The 14,430-nt window shown below is 43.2% G+C and overlaps 2 protein-coding genes across 3 annotated transcripts; one reads left to right on the top strand and one right to left on the bottom strand.

Annotated features, from left to right (window-relative positions):
• Positions 1-443: 443 nt before the first annotated feature.
• Positions 444-6,118, top strand: c8a (complement component 8, alpha polypeptide). The gene is made up of 11 exons (XM_055032586.1): positions 444-627; positions 727-820; positions 1,650-1,797; positions 1,889-2,036; positions 2,113-2,302; positions 2,388-2,570; positions 3,347-3,587; positions 3,681-3,812; positions 4,157-4,314; positions 4,391-4,616; positions 5,875-6,118. The coding sequence occupies exons 1-11, from the start codon at positions 524-526 to the stop codon at positions 6,024-6,026; spliced, it is 1,776 nt and encodes a 591-aa protein (XP_054888561.1). The 5' UTR covers positions 444-523; the 3' UTR covers positions 6,027-6,118.
• A 207-nt stretch (positions 6,119-6,325) lies between these two features.
• On the bottom strand, positions 6,326-13,465 carry c8b (complement component 8, beta polypeptide). 2 transcript variants are annotated; one of them, XM_055032587.1, is made up of 12 exons: positions 13,103-13,465; positions 12,189-12,336; positions 10,608-10,755; positions 9,771-9,912; positions 9,549-9,681; positions 8,879-9,076; positions 8,537-8,777; positions 8,299-8,427; positions 8,054-8,217; positions 7,483-7,636; positions 6,632-6,703; positions 6,326-6,531 (listed from the first exon to the last, which is right to left on the bottom strand). In XM_055032587.1, the coding sequence occupies exons 1-12, from the start codon at positions 13,183-13,185 to the stop codon at positions 6,377-6,379; spliced, it is 1,767 nt and encodes a 588-aa protein (XP_054888562.1). In that variant the 5' UTR covers positions 13,186-13,465; the 3' UTR covers positions 6,326-6,376. The 2 variants fall into 2 exon arrangements, with proteins under 2 accessions (XP_054888562.1, XP_054888563.1); XM_055032588.1 differs by having other exon boundaries at positions 6,517-6,551.
• Between the last annotated feature and the right edge of the window lie 965 nt (positions 13,466-14,430).

The following is a 14,430-nucleotide window of genomic DNA, read 5'->3' as shown; positions in this document are numbered from 1 at the left end:
GAGTGCGAGTTTTCATGTTGATGAACAGTCTGGAAAAACATCACAGAAGAAAACTCTCCACAGAAACATTGTAAAAAGTCCCTGCCACAAATTGAGAGGAAACTATTATAGTTTACAATTTTTAAATTGGTTAATACAAAGTACTCCCCAAATTTCAGTCTATAAAACCAAACTTAATCTATAACCACGAAATGAGTTCGCAGTCTTCCTATCCAAGGTGTTTGATTCCTTAGTATGTCAGTGATTTTTGTGTCAATGAACCGAAACTGAACCGAAGAAGCTGAATGAAAAAAGACATAAATTAGGGGCTTTTGTTTGAGGACAGAGCATTTGTGATGTATCTTCTGCAGCGACCAGAACAGAGGGTCATAGGTCGTTAAAAAAAAAACTTTCCCCATTTTTGTAAGAGTTTGTGTTGACTCTCGATCAATCATTCACTTTTTGTTGGTGCAGACAGCAGCGGTGGACCATGGCATACGCTTTGTGATGCGATATGTTTCAGCTTCCCTGATCATTTTCCAAAATGGGGACATTCAGTCATGTGGTTGTGGCTTTATGTGCTCTGCATCTGCTCATCAACCCAACTGTGAACGCGATCAGGAAGCCGTGGACAACTTCTCAGGCCAGGTGCAGTATTTGTCACTTCACCAATTCAAACAATCAGTTTGAGAAATCCCAAGCTGGGCTTAGTGTGTGACAAAAGAAATGTTTTGCTGCGATGGTTAGGAGGGCCAGAGCTGCAAACGGTCCGGATCCCATCGACTGTAGAGTGGGGAGGTGGTCGTCTTGGGCACGGTGCGACTCCTGCACAGATAAAACGGTGAGGACGTTTTTCTCTGTGACACACAAAAAACCAAAACCTCCATTTGTTTTCTCAAAGCACCAATCTAGATGATCTGATGCGATCATCAGATCATCTAGATTGATGATGTGATGATTGTGATGATCCCATCACAATCTAGATGACGTGATGGGATCATCACGTCCTCTAGATTGGTGCTACAGGGGTCACCGAAGGAAGGACTGGGTCAACTATGCACCTTTTAACTCTCACCACTAAAAGTAGCTGGGTTCTGCATTAAATATAACTGCTTATGAAAAAGGTTCATTTCCAGGTCATTTCTTTTGTGGGAAAATACATCATTTGTAAAAACATATTGTTTGAAGTCACTGATATTGTAATCATTTCCCTGAAATCAAAACCAAAGCATTATTTGGCTGATCATTTAACTTTGTTAAATGTTGTAATTATTAACCCACAACCTTCTGTTTCTTTGGGGTACAGTAGGCTTCATTCTGTCAAATGAAGCCTGATATTTTTGCCTCCATGAAGAGTGAGCGGGAAGATACCAGCAGTAGTTCCAATACAATCATAAAACATTTGACTTGTATAACTCCCAGCTTCAATGTAATGGAACATATATATATATATATTTATATATATAATATTTAGTTTTAAAGTCAACCTTACTGACCTTTATTTGATAGTTCTTGGACAAGAAACTGGGTTATGATGGAGGGGAAAGACATATAGGTTAGGACTCAAACCTCTGATGGCATGTCGAGGACTGAGGCCTTCATCTTTGGGTCACACACTTTATCTCTGTGTCATTGCCGCACACTTAACAAGCTTCGTTACTTCGTCTTAGTCACGTTTTCGACACTTGGAGAAACCCGCACAGTTTGGTGGGACAGCCTGTGTTGGGACGTTGTGGGACCGGCTGGCGTGTCCAACGGCGACCTCCCAGTGCATGGTCAAGGATTACTGCGGGGACAGTTTCACCTGCAGCGAAACAGGCAAGTCCCGCCAAAAGGACTTTTAGGGTGACTTGCTTTTTCAAAGTCAAGGGAGGTTTGTGTGTTTCTGAACCGTTGTTCATCCTTCCAGGACGCTGCATAAGCCAATCCCTTCGCTGTAACGGAGAACAGGACTGCAACGATTTCTCTGACGAAGACGAATGCGATCGCATCAACCAGAGAGAGGACAAGTGTTCAACCTTGATCCCAATTCCTGGTGCTGAACGTGGCACGCAGGGGTGAGTCCTGGATGCTTTCCGCAGATATGAACTTACCTTGTTTGAAAACAAACTACTATTGCTTTCTCTTTTAAAGCTACAACCTCCTAACTCAAGACTTTATGGATCAAGTGCTTGACCCTAAGTACTTTGGAGGAAAGTGTGAATACGTCTACAATGGAGAATGGAGTAAACTAATCTATGATGCATTCTGTGAGAGCCTACAATACAATGAAGATGAAAAGAACTACAGAAAGCCTTACAATTACCATACCTACAGTTTTGTGGTAGGTATGGTGGCTGTTTATGTAAAGTAGAAATTGATGATTTCCAGAAAAACCATGGATGTAACTAAAGGTGAACCCGTCACAGGCTGAAGCCACCTCCCAGGGCTCCGATGAATATTTTGAAGACATGCAAAGGCTACTGGAAGCGAGGCAGTCCATGTCGTCCTCCAATTGGGGCTTCTCTGTTGGGATCGCTTATGTGGAAATCGGAGTGAACAATAATGCAGAATCCGAGTTTCTCAAGAACCTCACAAAATATCAAAGCCAGGTACGTTCTAAAAAACAATCAATAAAAGGACTATGATGACAATCAGCATAATAATAATAAAAAAAAAGAACTCCTGGGTGAAATCAAATATTGTGCCGCGTTTATGTCCCTGAAATGAAACTGAAGAAAAGAAATACGACAATCTGAAAGCCACGTCTTGCTTTTTAAACCCACAGTCAGCAACATTTAAGCACCCAAATAATTTCACTTTATGTAACTGGTGCAAAAAAATTATTAGCTGAAACAAAGTACGCACAGTTTGTCGAGGACACGGCGCTTTCTGAAAGTATTTACAACCCCTTGGATCTTTCCACATTTTGTCACATCACAACCACATAATCTGCTGTATCTTCTTGGTATTTAATGTGGCAAGAAGGAAAATTAGAGCAGATCCCGATTATTAGAAGGAAGTTGTAGTTTCCATCCCATGAATAAAGAGGATTAGGGACGACAAGCCACAGCAAATAACTAAAATACTTTGGACCCACTCTAAGCGTTTACTCCCCCTTCCTGTTTTGATAATACAAACACCTAATGTGGCTTAATATGCACAGTGCAAAACAAATTACCACAGCTGTATAAGCTAAGATCTACAGCCTCATTGTATGAGGATATTTCAGCATACCACTCTACAATTTCTTTAAATATTTTAGAGAAAAGTCTGTGAATAATTTGGAGTAACGTTCCACACACACAAAAGGTTGGGTATCCGCTTTGTTTGGTTCAGAAAACATCGTACCACCTTTACACCTCGGGGTTTTCTGCTTTATGTTCAGGACTTCAGCTTCATCAGGGTTTGGTCCAAAGTGCAAACTGCCCACTTCAAAATGCGAAGCAACCAGCTGATGCTTCACGAAGATTTCTACATCGCCCTCATGGAGCTTCCTGAACAGTACGACTTTGGCGTTTACTCCCGCTTCCTGAACACCTTCGGTACCCACTACGTCACAGAGGGAACCATGGGGGGATCTCTGGAATACGTCGCCGTCCTAAATAAAACGGCTATGGCCAAGTCAAGTAATCAAACATTGCTTGGTTTAAATTAGGAGCTCTGGTGGAAATCAAGCAATTCGAGTGAAAATGTTTCATCTTCTTTCCTGACTCTTCCAGATATTGAAGCAGAAAGATTTCAGTCGTGCTTCGGAATGTCTCTCGGCATAAGTTACCCAGTCTCTGCAACCGAAGATTTAAATCTAAAGGTTAATCTAAGAGACTGTGAAAAAAACAAGGACTATTTTAGAGGTGAGAAATTGTACTTCAGGTGGGTGTGCCTTTTTCCATCTTTAATTATTGATTCACTTTGGACATTTAACTCCGCAAAATCAGAAAAACCAAGTATTCCATTTATTGAAATAACCTGCCAACGGAACTAGTACCGTTATAGAAATATTAAGGAACAATTGACTTAAAACAGGTTCCTATGTCTTGTCTTTAAGAAAATTGACTTTCCAATTAGTTTTGAATATTTCAAATGCACTAAGATAGTTACACCAGTAGCAAAATACTTGGCAACATTTTGTGTCGTTGCACAAAATCTTACCAAACTTGCTTGTCGCAGCCTTAAATCACTGCTTTGTTCGTTGCAGCAAACTCCTCTGAGTCGGCCGTGGTTGAGGACATCATCAAACTGGTCAAAGGGGGGATCACAGAGACCATCTCAGGACTGCTGGTCATCAAGGACCAGGAAACGTACAGAAAGTGGGGGGCCTCTCTCAAATACAACCCGGCTCTGATTGACTTCGAGGTGACAACGCAGTCAGAAGATGGCGACGTTGCGATCCCCGCCAAAATCTCACACCGATTTCCATTCCTGACTGCAGCTCTTGCCGATCTTTGAGGCTGTGCGCCTCAGCACGGCGGCCGACCACGCAGGAGCCAGAGTGGAAAACCTGGAGAGGGCCATAGAGGAGTATCTGCGGGAGTTTGACCCTTGTCGGTGCGACCCCTGCAGGCACAACGGGACTCCTGTCCTCTCAGGCACCTCGTGCAGGTGCATCTGCAGGCCGGGCTTCCGGGGCGTGGCCTGCGAGGAGACGCTCAGGAGAGGTGAGCAACCAAAACCTACAAACATTTTCAACTACTAAAGGTTGAATTAGGGTAGGTTGGTATTTCTTATATGCGGTTTGAAGGTTTAATTGATGTATATTTCTTGAAAATGTTTCCCTGTGGATAGCAAACAAAGTTTCCACTAAATGAATTCCCTTTAAAAAAAAAAGTTCACACTTTGGGTTAAATGTGCTCGTTTTTATTTTTTATTTATTTATTTACAGATGTCTTGAAAACTTGATATTAGCTGCGTTCCAATCACAAAACTTTTGTGAAGAAAAAAAAATGTGTGTATTGTGAAAAAGAAAAAAAAAGAAGAAATACAAACAAGAAAAGCAATTAAAATTGCACATTTGTTCGCACAAGAAGTCGATTGAAAACATGCAGCGCCACAACTCTCCGTCATTTCTGTCAGTAGTAACAACCGGTCATTAACACATAATTGTTGATGCAAACAAAACAAAACAAAACAAAAAACAACGGGTGGTCCATTGCAGTTCTGCAGTATTTCGCTAAACTGCAGTGGGCCATTCGTTTGTATGGTCAATAAAAACGCAGTTGAAAATAGAAGCGTTTTTATTAACCATAAAATTGCAAAAAATTGAAATGACAAAAATACATTTGCTTAATGGAAACATCCCAGTTACATAAACACTCAAGCTTTTCAATAAAAAGGATTTTTTGTTTGTTTGTTTAGAGGCAGAATTTGGGGCCAAACTTACTCGACATTTCAAATTTTCGATGACACTTGTAGCTGTCAGTTTCTAAGAAAAAACAAACAAAAACATTGAGAGCAACACGTTGTGCTTTTTGCTACTTCTGTCTGAAATAATTTTTTCAAAGCAAAGGTTATAAGCAGTTATGCCTCGCACTGCTTTGGAAACAGCAAAGGGGCCCATCATGTGACCCTGAGGGACACCGAACGAGCTCAGGGAGTTGGTTCTTGATGTCTTCGTTGGAATGAAGCCCGTTATAGCTGACAGAACGTAAACACACTGAATGGGTTTCACTAGAATTTGGATTCCAGCCTTCACACAGAGGAATAACATAGAAATATTTCTCATAGACTTCCGGTACTTTCGTCCAAGCCAAATTTTCCTAGCATTCCCGCTTGCTGCTGTAGACTCGGTTTAATCAGCAAAGCTTATTAAAAGCCATGTTATGCCTTTGCTCGTTAACAATGATTCGTCTTTGATATAAAATGTACCACAGTTGTTTAAGTAAAGCAGAAAGAAACAGTTTCCTTTTTGTCTGACAGATGTAAGGACGGATGGCTCGTGGTCCTGCTGGGGGGCGTGGTCTTCCTGCTCGTCAGGAACGAAAAGCAGGATGAGAGCCTGCAACAATCCTTCACCTGAAGGGGGCGGGGCACCCTGCCTGGGCTCAGCCAATCAGAATCGCCGATGCTAAAAGGAAAAATTTTTTCCCCCTCCCTCCACATAGAAACGGGGTAACGAGTCATCGTCAATGAGTTGTAAAAACAAATAAATGAACTTTGGAGACTTTGTGTATCTTTGAGCCTCTATTCTTTTCAAGAATCTCGGTTTTATTGCGTGTGACAGTAAGGAAGTTATGTTATGTTTGTATGAAGGATAAATGTGAGTAATCTAGATCAGTGCCTGATCTAGATTCAGCTGAAGATGTCGCTCTCATCCTCAATTAAATACTTTCTCACAGGACGAATCATTCGAATAAAACACCAAGTCACATACATGTTGGTAGATACTTTATTTACTTTCTCTTCTTTAACATCTGAGACTTTAAAAGCACTCAGTGGACTCCTGCTGCAGCCCCCTGCATGGGAGGCCGCCGCTGCTCGGTGCCGGGTTGCTGCACTGTCGACTCCGGGTCATTTGACCCCCGCCGCAGGATGACCACGCTCCCCAACAGCTCCAGCCGCCATCGATGCCCAACTCTACGGTAAAACAAGCACGCCTTTCGTCACGTCTCGGTGCGTTGCAGGATGAAATGTGTGGTGCATCGGGAAAATACTTCTAGCGTTCGGCTTCATCCACCTTTTCGCCTGGAAGTGATTTCGCAACTCCGTCCGCTGTAGCCGGCAGGACACAGGCACTCGCACCTTGTGCCTGTCGAGCAAGCAGACAGTATTACTTTTGCTGCCGTTGGATTTAAATTCAGATGTCGCGTTGAACAAGTTCTAAATGTGTAACTGTAAGTTTGAACATTTACGTTTGTGGTTGACAGAAGGCACACCGTCAATGCAGGTTTTGACAAGTCAGGACACAATCTGAAATCCTTTACAGCTGCAGACAGACTAGCGGACGGTGAACACCTCTGGATGACGGCTGGTCATCCTGAGAGAAGCCGCCGCCTCCTGGTCTCACAGACCACACAGTCCAGCTCTTCAATCAAGGCTTGTCTTGAAACCTTGACTGACGTTTCTTGATTGAATTTGACTGGCCCACCTATAGTTTCTCGTGTTTTAACTTCTCGATTAACATTTATTGAAATGCCTTAGTCTTTGCATCCCACCACAAGATGACAATCAGATTTTTTTTTTCTATTACTCTGTGGTCTTTCAACCAATGTCAGCATAGAAATGTGGATGATTGACCATTAACTGGCAGCTTCCTCACATGCTGATGACTTTGTTTAACAGCAGGACCTGAAATACCTCTTCAGTGTTCAGGAGTGAAATATGAGTTCATGTGTCTGATGGGTCTGAATGGGTCATCCAGAGACCCATTCTTTGGGTCTTTGGATGACCGCGTTATATGAAGAGTGAACCAAAAGTCCTTAGAAAGACTGAAAAAGCAACAATTTCACTTGAAGAAAACAACTTCCTCGAGTTAAGGTTCGCGTTAAAACGAGAAAGGACTTTATGAAACCATCCAAAGTCTAATACCTTTTAGAACCGCCACGCCGTTGTTGTGACAGGCAGCGCAGCGACAGGCGCTGGTCTCAGCCAGGTACTCGGACAGAGCTCTCTTCAGGTTCCTCTTCAGACTGTCGGCCTGGACGAAGTCTCTGGAGGTCACCAGCTCGTACAGCGGCTTGGTCTGATCATACACACAGTGATGTTCAATCGTAACAAATGCTTCTTGTTTTACTGCTCAAATCATCTGAAAATGAGAGGTTTTTCCACTGAGCCAGCATAAACTTGTTTCCAACAGCAAAACATCAGCCGATTTCTCTCTGGCACGCTAACTTGCTTGGACTGTTTAGCTGTTTTACTCCCTAAATTGTCATTGATCTGTTCTATTGTACTGTAACTCTTTGTAACTGTGCCAACGCTGGCCGAGCATCAAGCTGTCTGACCTGATTCATTGCTCTCAGCTTAATTAGCGCCTCAGACAATGGAGGAGCGAAACACACAGAAACAAACGTCTATTGACCTGGTTGATGTCGGAGGAAAGCAACACACATAAAAAAAAATAAGTGGACCTAAATCTTTTAAGTGTGCAGTTTGAGCTCACCGTCATGCGGATGAAGTCCGGGTTATAACGGACGCCTTCACCCCAGAGCCTCATCAGCTGTTCACTGGGAAGCTTCTGAGACAACAAAGCAGTGATGGCTTCACTGCTTCCGCCCCGAACGACGGCAACGAAGTCCTCCACCGTCGCCCCGTTCTTTGTGTCCTCTGAATGCAAGCAGAGGATTGTTTCGTGGGGTGCAACTCGTGAGTAAGGTGTAAGAAATTCGATCAGAGACGTAGTCCCACCTCCCATTTCGTTCAGAAGTCCAGTACAGGATCCACCTCCAGCGCCCAAGGATACAGGAACTTTCTTAATGGTCACCCCAATCTTGAAGCCAATCTGCAGGCAATTTTTGTACTGCTCCAAATTATAATCTAGGATGACAAACCAGAGTGTGATTACTTTTTAAGTGCTTGAAAATCAGATCTAAACCATGTTGCCATGCTACGCGGTTTGAATTCTGGTGCCATAATCACTCCAGACCTGACTTGTCCAGCTTCTCTTTGTTCAGGATGGTGGTGTGCTCAAAGTCTCCTCCGAGGGCGGCCTCGGTGATGTAGTGGGTGCCGTAGTCCTTGTAGATCTGTCTGTACTCCCCATAAACGTACGCCTGTGGCAGAGAGCGAAGGCGCTGCAGGAACTCCGGGTGAAGCACCAAGCCGTCGGCCTTCAGGATGTACTGGGCCAGCTCCAGCTCCGCCTTGGCTTGAATGAAGCTGTTCGTCTAGAGATCAGGGAGCAACGGTGAGGGAACGTGACGTTTCTCAGAACACAGCGCTGCAGGTTAGCTGGTTGTCTAGAGAGCTGCTAGAGGGACAAACGTACAACTCCGGAGGCACGTCGAATCTTGCTGACAGACTTCCTGTATTTGGAGGAGCCGTAATTGAACCCAAAGTTGAAAACGCCCGGAATGCTGACGCCAATTGAGAAAGAGGTCCAGGTCATCCGCTCCCTGAAAGTGTGATCCATGTAGTCAGAGTACGACTCGAACGACTGCAGGGTGAAATCGTACGAACCTCTCGTCTGTAGGCAGAAAAATATTATGGGATGACGGACAGACATTGCCGTGATTTGAAGCGCTTCAAATGGTTTTGAGGAATATCAGCTCCTGTAGTTTGGAAAATCTGTCTAAATCACCCAAGAGGTGAGCGTTGAGTTTCCTTTTAAAAAACCAAAACATGCGATCTACTCTCATGACCTCTATAACAGACAAGAGAGCGACTCTTTCTTCAAAAATATGTTGTATTTTGTCCACTTTGCCCATTAAAAAAAATGCAAGGAAGGCAAAAAAAAAAAAAAAAATATATGGCTATTAAAAGACAAAACCCCCCCAAAATGTTGTGTTGTACCCAACAACATATTCCATTTTGAGAAAATGTAAATAAAACAGGAAGGATCAAATTTGCTCATCTTTGTCTTCTCATTGTATAAAACATATTTCTGTGTGTCATGTTCCGTTTTCGATGCGACTCTGACCAAAGTCAGCCGTTTTGACCTGCATCGTGTACTGCTGCAAGTTGAAAGGCTTCCTGAACGGGACGTCCTGGATGTAGTGAGGCAGGCAGCCGCCTCCGTAGTATCTGTTATCAAGCACCACGCCTTCCAGGTGGCTGGTCAGGACGTTTATCCTGAAAGGAAAAGTATCAGCGTTGATGCGGAGAGTAAAGTCTGACAAACGGCAGCAGAAGGAACAAAGAAACCCAGCAAAGTGACTCACCCTTTGGCCAGGTTTTCTATCCCCCAGTACTCTTCTGCCTCCACCCTGCAGGGCTTGGACATCTTCGTGCAGCCGACCTCGTCGGACATGTCCCCACAGTCGTCCTCTCCGTTACACTGCAGGGTCCTGTGGACACAGCGACCTGGGGGACGAGAAGGAGACGCTCTCAGACGGTTGCACTGCTTCTGGCTCATATTTTACATTCTTCTTTCTGTGTATATGGTTGACAACTTTTATGATGAATGAAATTGCTTGTCCAGTGTTAAAGTCAGTCAGCACTGGGCATATTTTCAGTAATCTGATAATAGACTAATTTTCTGTTTAGCGTTTCTGCTAACAATGAAAACATTAAGCTTCCGCAAAATTAATTTCTCTGAATGAACGACAATTTAGTTAAACTCCCTCCGATGAAAAAGTTTGACATCAGGATTGAAGATTAGGTTATTGACCTCAGAGTGCTTCTAGTAGTTAAGACGTTTATAATTGGAGCTTCAGGCTTAGAAAATGATGAAACTAAGATTTCACTTTGTCAAAGGTTCAAATTAGGCCAACTGAATGTCAGATAATAATGGAAAAAAGTGTTTCATATGTCATCAATGCAAAATGCGAGGAAACATATGGAAATATCAAATCAGCCCACCAGAAGAAGTTGTTAGATGTTGTTGAACTTTATTGTAAAAGTCAAATTTTTGTCATGTTCCAGACATAAATGTTAATATATGTTATGGGCGTTTCACCAAACCAAATCAAGAGAGCATAACAACTGAGAACTGGAGGAAAAATAGATAGATATGGTCACTAGAGTAAACCAGACATGGAGACAGACGTGCAGCTTACCTGTCTGTGTGCAGAGGAAACCCTCACACAGAGGGACGTTATCGCAGGTGTAGCGGGCCGGAACCTCGCAGCGCTCCTCCTGGGTGCCGTGAAGGTAGCACGGCTCTCCTCCAAACTGAGAGGGCTGCTCAAGTTTGGCATAGCGGTACTGGTTGTAGTCGGAGGGAGACACACACGCCGAGTGTCAGCACAAATCGTCTTGCCAACATCCTCTAACATCCTGTGGCTCCGGAGCTCCACCAGAGAGCCGTAATGGGTGAAATCACATCCGTGGGCTGTTCTCACTTTGTCATGTCAGCTTTATTAATCCCCTCTCTTGTGAAGTGGGTGAGGTGGAGGACTGGAGTGGATCAGCTCTGACCTTTGTCAGCGGTGGAGCTCTTTACAGTCCACACAGAGCTCTCCTCTGATCAAACACAGCACGCCAATTGACTGGCTCTTAAATATTCAAATGTCGAAAGCCTCCAAAAAGCCCATCGTTTCTCTGCCACCAAGTAATCTGTCTCTAATCTGACTCCAGGTCAAACTAATTTGCTGCTGTCAGTGGAATCAGTTCAGCTTTTACTATCTGGACATATATTTACCTTTGCTAGTTTTTTTTGGTCTGTTTTCATGCTGAACATTAACTGGTTTTAATTTACTAAAAACAACACAAAAAAAGCGCAGAAACAAAAACAGACAGCTTTTTCTGCCTCAGCTAATTAATAAGCTAGCAAACGTTTCTAAAATGATTTACATTTCAGTCGACTTTTACTTTGGGCAACAGCACACAAGCTCTCATTATTAACATTAATGCTAAAAATGCTTTTATGACTTTTTCAAGCTGTTCATTTTCCAAATCGTCAGAGGTCTAAAAGGCCTGGCAGCCATATTGGATTTTGGGATCAGTGTTGAAACAGATGAGAAACTCCCAACTTTCCCTTGTGGAGTTCCAGCCTCAGGAAACCTTTCGGTTTCCAACTTAGTCCTAGTTGGAAACTTTGTACATTTTAAACTGCAAATAATACAATTATTTATTTTAATATTTTTGCACACAACAAAGGAAACAAAAATCCTGTTTTGCTACTGGTTTGAAATGTCTGTTGGTGTGTGCAGCAAAAATTTCAATTTGTGCCGCTACCATTCAAAGGTCAACCAGACACCGCGCCTTTACAAAGTCGAGCAAAATGTGGATCCAATCAGCTGTGCTACATTTTTGCAGCAAAACTTTTGGTTTGTGTAATTCTAATTTTTAAGATTAAAACCAAACAAAGGACCTGGTTTCCAGAGGTCACCATAGATAAACCTGCCCTACCCACACATAACAAAGCTAAACAAAATGTATTTAAATTATTTAATTTCAGGTTTGTGCAACAAAAAGGTTTTGTAGGACAGTTGGGGGTCTGGTTGACATTTGATGATTTCTCAAAATATTAAATGACAACAGCGCAAATTCAAATCTTTGCGACACAAACACCAATTTTGCTCGATTTGAAGAAGGCAGGGTGACAAAACTTCACTCAGGTCTCATCAGTTACTGCCCGACATTCGTCGAAGCACGATTATGAACCGTGTCTTTGCCTCCTCGACGTCGCAACTTACTTTCTTCTTGGTGCAGGTGTCACAGCGGGACCAACGGCTCCACTCCGATAAAACGCAGTCCACTGGCTGAACTACCACCTGGTTTCCCACTGAACGGGTTTCACGAACACTGGAGTTCTGATCGCTTGCTCGTGTTCGGGGAAACTCACTGTGACGAGAAATCAGAACTAACAACATGCAGCCTGAAAGCAAATGTGTTTATCTAAAAGGGCGGCGTTGTGTATTTCACAGGCACACAGGACCGTTTTATAGCACAGTCCAGTAACTGTGTTACCTGCAACTGAATATATTAAACATGACTGAAAAGAAATGCCACTTTGTAATTTAACACCTTGAAATTGGGCCACTGTCTCTTTAAGAAGCTCTTGCTCTTTCTGAAACTCCGCCTTCAGGAAGTCATCACAACATGGCTCCTCTATTAAACCTTTAACAACATTTTACCAGCGTTGCAATTAGAAGCAGCTCCTGAAATGAGCTCAGCAAATGAACAGCTCCACCAGGCGTTTGCTAATTGCTGCTGCTAGTCTGAAGGAGCCGAGTGTGTATGGGTGTGTGTGTGGAAGGAGTTGCGCTCTGTGAGGCAGAGGCTTGAAAACTCCCGCTCTGAGAAGAAGCTTCATCATAAAGGTGGCGCTCAGTCCCACCAAGCTTTTTTAACACAACTGAATGGTTGCGATGGAGATTAAAGGATTTCTCAGACATTCATGAAGGAATCAGAGCAACACTCCAGGTGCTTTTTGACCAGGGAATAGCATTACAACACGATATAAAGCTCACAAAAGTCAATCTTACATCAAACTGCCCCTTCAAAACGATTTGTGCTGAGATGACAAACAAATCGGAACATTTTTCTTTTTACATCAGCAAAGCGTCAGGGGGAAGCTACAGCTGAGCAGAAGTAATAAATCTCCTACCTTAGCAGCACCAAGCTGAGCGTCAGAGCGAGCAGGCAGCTGTGGGAACTGAATCTGCTCGGCTGCATCGTCACAGAAAACATGACTGTGTGTTACGAGCCGCTGTGACTGAGGGGAAAGCTCTGCTCTCTGCTCGCTGTGCAAACACGCGCTGATCAATACCGGCCTCAAGATGAACCCACTGCCACCATTAGACGCACAATCCCACAGGCCACAGAGCTGCACTGCGAGGTGTGTGTGTGTGTGTGTGTTTCCCACAGGTTCTACACAGTCTGATTAAAACGACGTTGATTCCCTGGTAAGTTCGGCGGACGGGCCTGAGACGTCTGTCATTTGCATTATGTGCGACACGTAATATCTGCTACTGACACACGCAGGAAACGTCCTTCTGACGACACGGTGGCGGTGAAAAATAATCGAGTCTGGGACGGTGGCACCATCATTTCCAGTCGAGTTGCAGCGCTGCGACCTTTAGCCTTTGTTCTGCTTTGCCAAACTGTGGTTTTCACAGGGTGGCGAAATCGCAGGAATTTGCTGCAGTCTGTTGATTCCAAGGAGCGTGGCGCAATACGGTAGTTATGGGATTTTTTTGCGTGTGTTTGTTTTTTATACAAAAATAAATCTTTTAGTAGGTTTGAAGAAATGACAACTTACAGCGGCGGAGTCCAAACTTTTTGTCACCTGGGACAAAATCGTCAAGTCAAAATTACGCGCAACCCAACAGAATAATAACAATAAAGTCAAAGAAATCTTATTGATATTTCCTGGCAGCAACTCGTCTCAAGATTTATCCCTCAGCCAAGTGGGGAGGCAGAGAGTCGGACTCTGATGAGATCTGATGGAGAAGCAGCCAGACTTTCGGACCTGGTAGGGTAAAACTCTTTATCCCACCAAAGCCGTGGAGTTCACTGACTCCAATGTGAGCTGGAGAGCTGAACGTTCCCAGTTTACCCTTCCAGTTTAAAGTCATTCCTTTAGAAACCTCCAAGTAATTTATTGAAAACTTCCCCTCTCTCAGTCATCAGCGGTTTAGTGTCATTATTTCATTTTTTTCGGTTTTATTTAAGTGTGTCATTGGCAAAAGCATTAGTTCAATTAAAAATACTAACCAGTCTTTATATTGATTCTGAATAAACCATATCTTGAGAAACATCTTCCATTATGTAGCATTGAGCGTCTCCTGGAAAGGAACTGATCATTTGATTCATCCATACAGATTTTTCTTTACCTAACCTATTGGAAAATCGTCATCAGTAAAGCTTAAAAGCAAATATGAATTTATTAAAAAGAGAGACAGTATAGAAGAAGTTATTAGTTGATGCAGGGCA

The sequence above is a fragment of the Poeciliopsis prolifica genome, unplaced genomic scaffold (assembly GCF_027474105.1).
Source record: "Poeciliopsis prolifica strain line A6 unplaced genomic scaffold, Auburn_PproV2 SCAFFOLD008, whole genome shotgun sequence".
Classification (NCBI taxonomy): domain Eukaryota; kingdom Metazoa; phylum Chordata; class Actinopteri; order Cyprinodontiformes; family Poeciliidae; genus Poeciliopsis; species Poeciliopsis prolifica.
Note: the sequence above shows the minus strand (reverse complement) of the source record. Positions and strands in the feature narration are given on the sequence as shown.

Bases quoted from the DNA above. Each gene is read 5' to 3' on its own strand.
- c8a (XM_055032586.1), top strand. From the start codon at position 524: ATGGGGACATTCAGTCATGTGGTTGTGGCTTTATGTGCTCTGCATCTG. The intron at 2,571-3,346 runs GTACGTTCTAAA...CTTTATGTTCAG, and splicing joins TCACAAAATATCAAAGCCAG to GACTTCAGCTTCATCAGGGT. The intron at 3,813-4,156 runs GTGAGAAATTGT...TGTTCGTTGCAG, and splicing joins AAACAAGGACTATTTTAGAG to CAAACTCCTCTGAGTCGGCC.
- c8b (XM_055032587.1), bottom strand. From the start codon at position 13,185: ATGTTTTCTGTGACGATGCAGCCGAGCAGATTCAGTTCCCACAGCTGC. The intron at 8,778-8,878 runs GTACGTTTGTCC...CCTGATCTCTAG, and splicing joins TTCGACGTGCCTCCGGAGTT to ACGAACAGCTTCATTCAAGC. The intron at 6,704-7,482 runs GTATTAGACTTT...CTTGCTCGACAG, and splicing joins CGGCGTGGCGGTTCTAAAAG to GCACAAGGTGCGAGTGCCTG.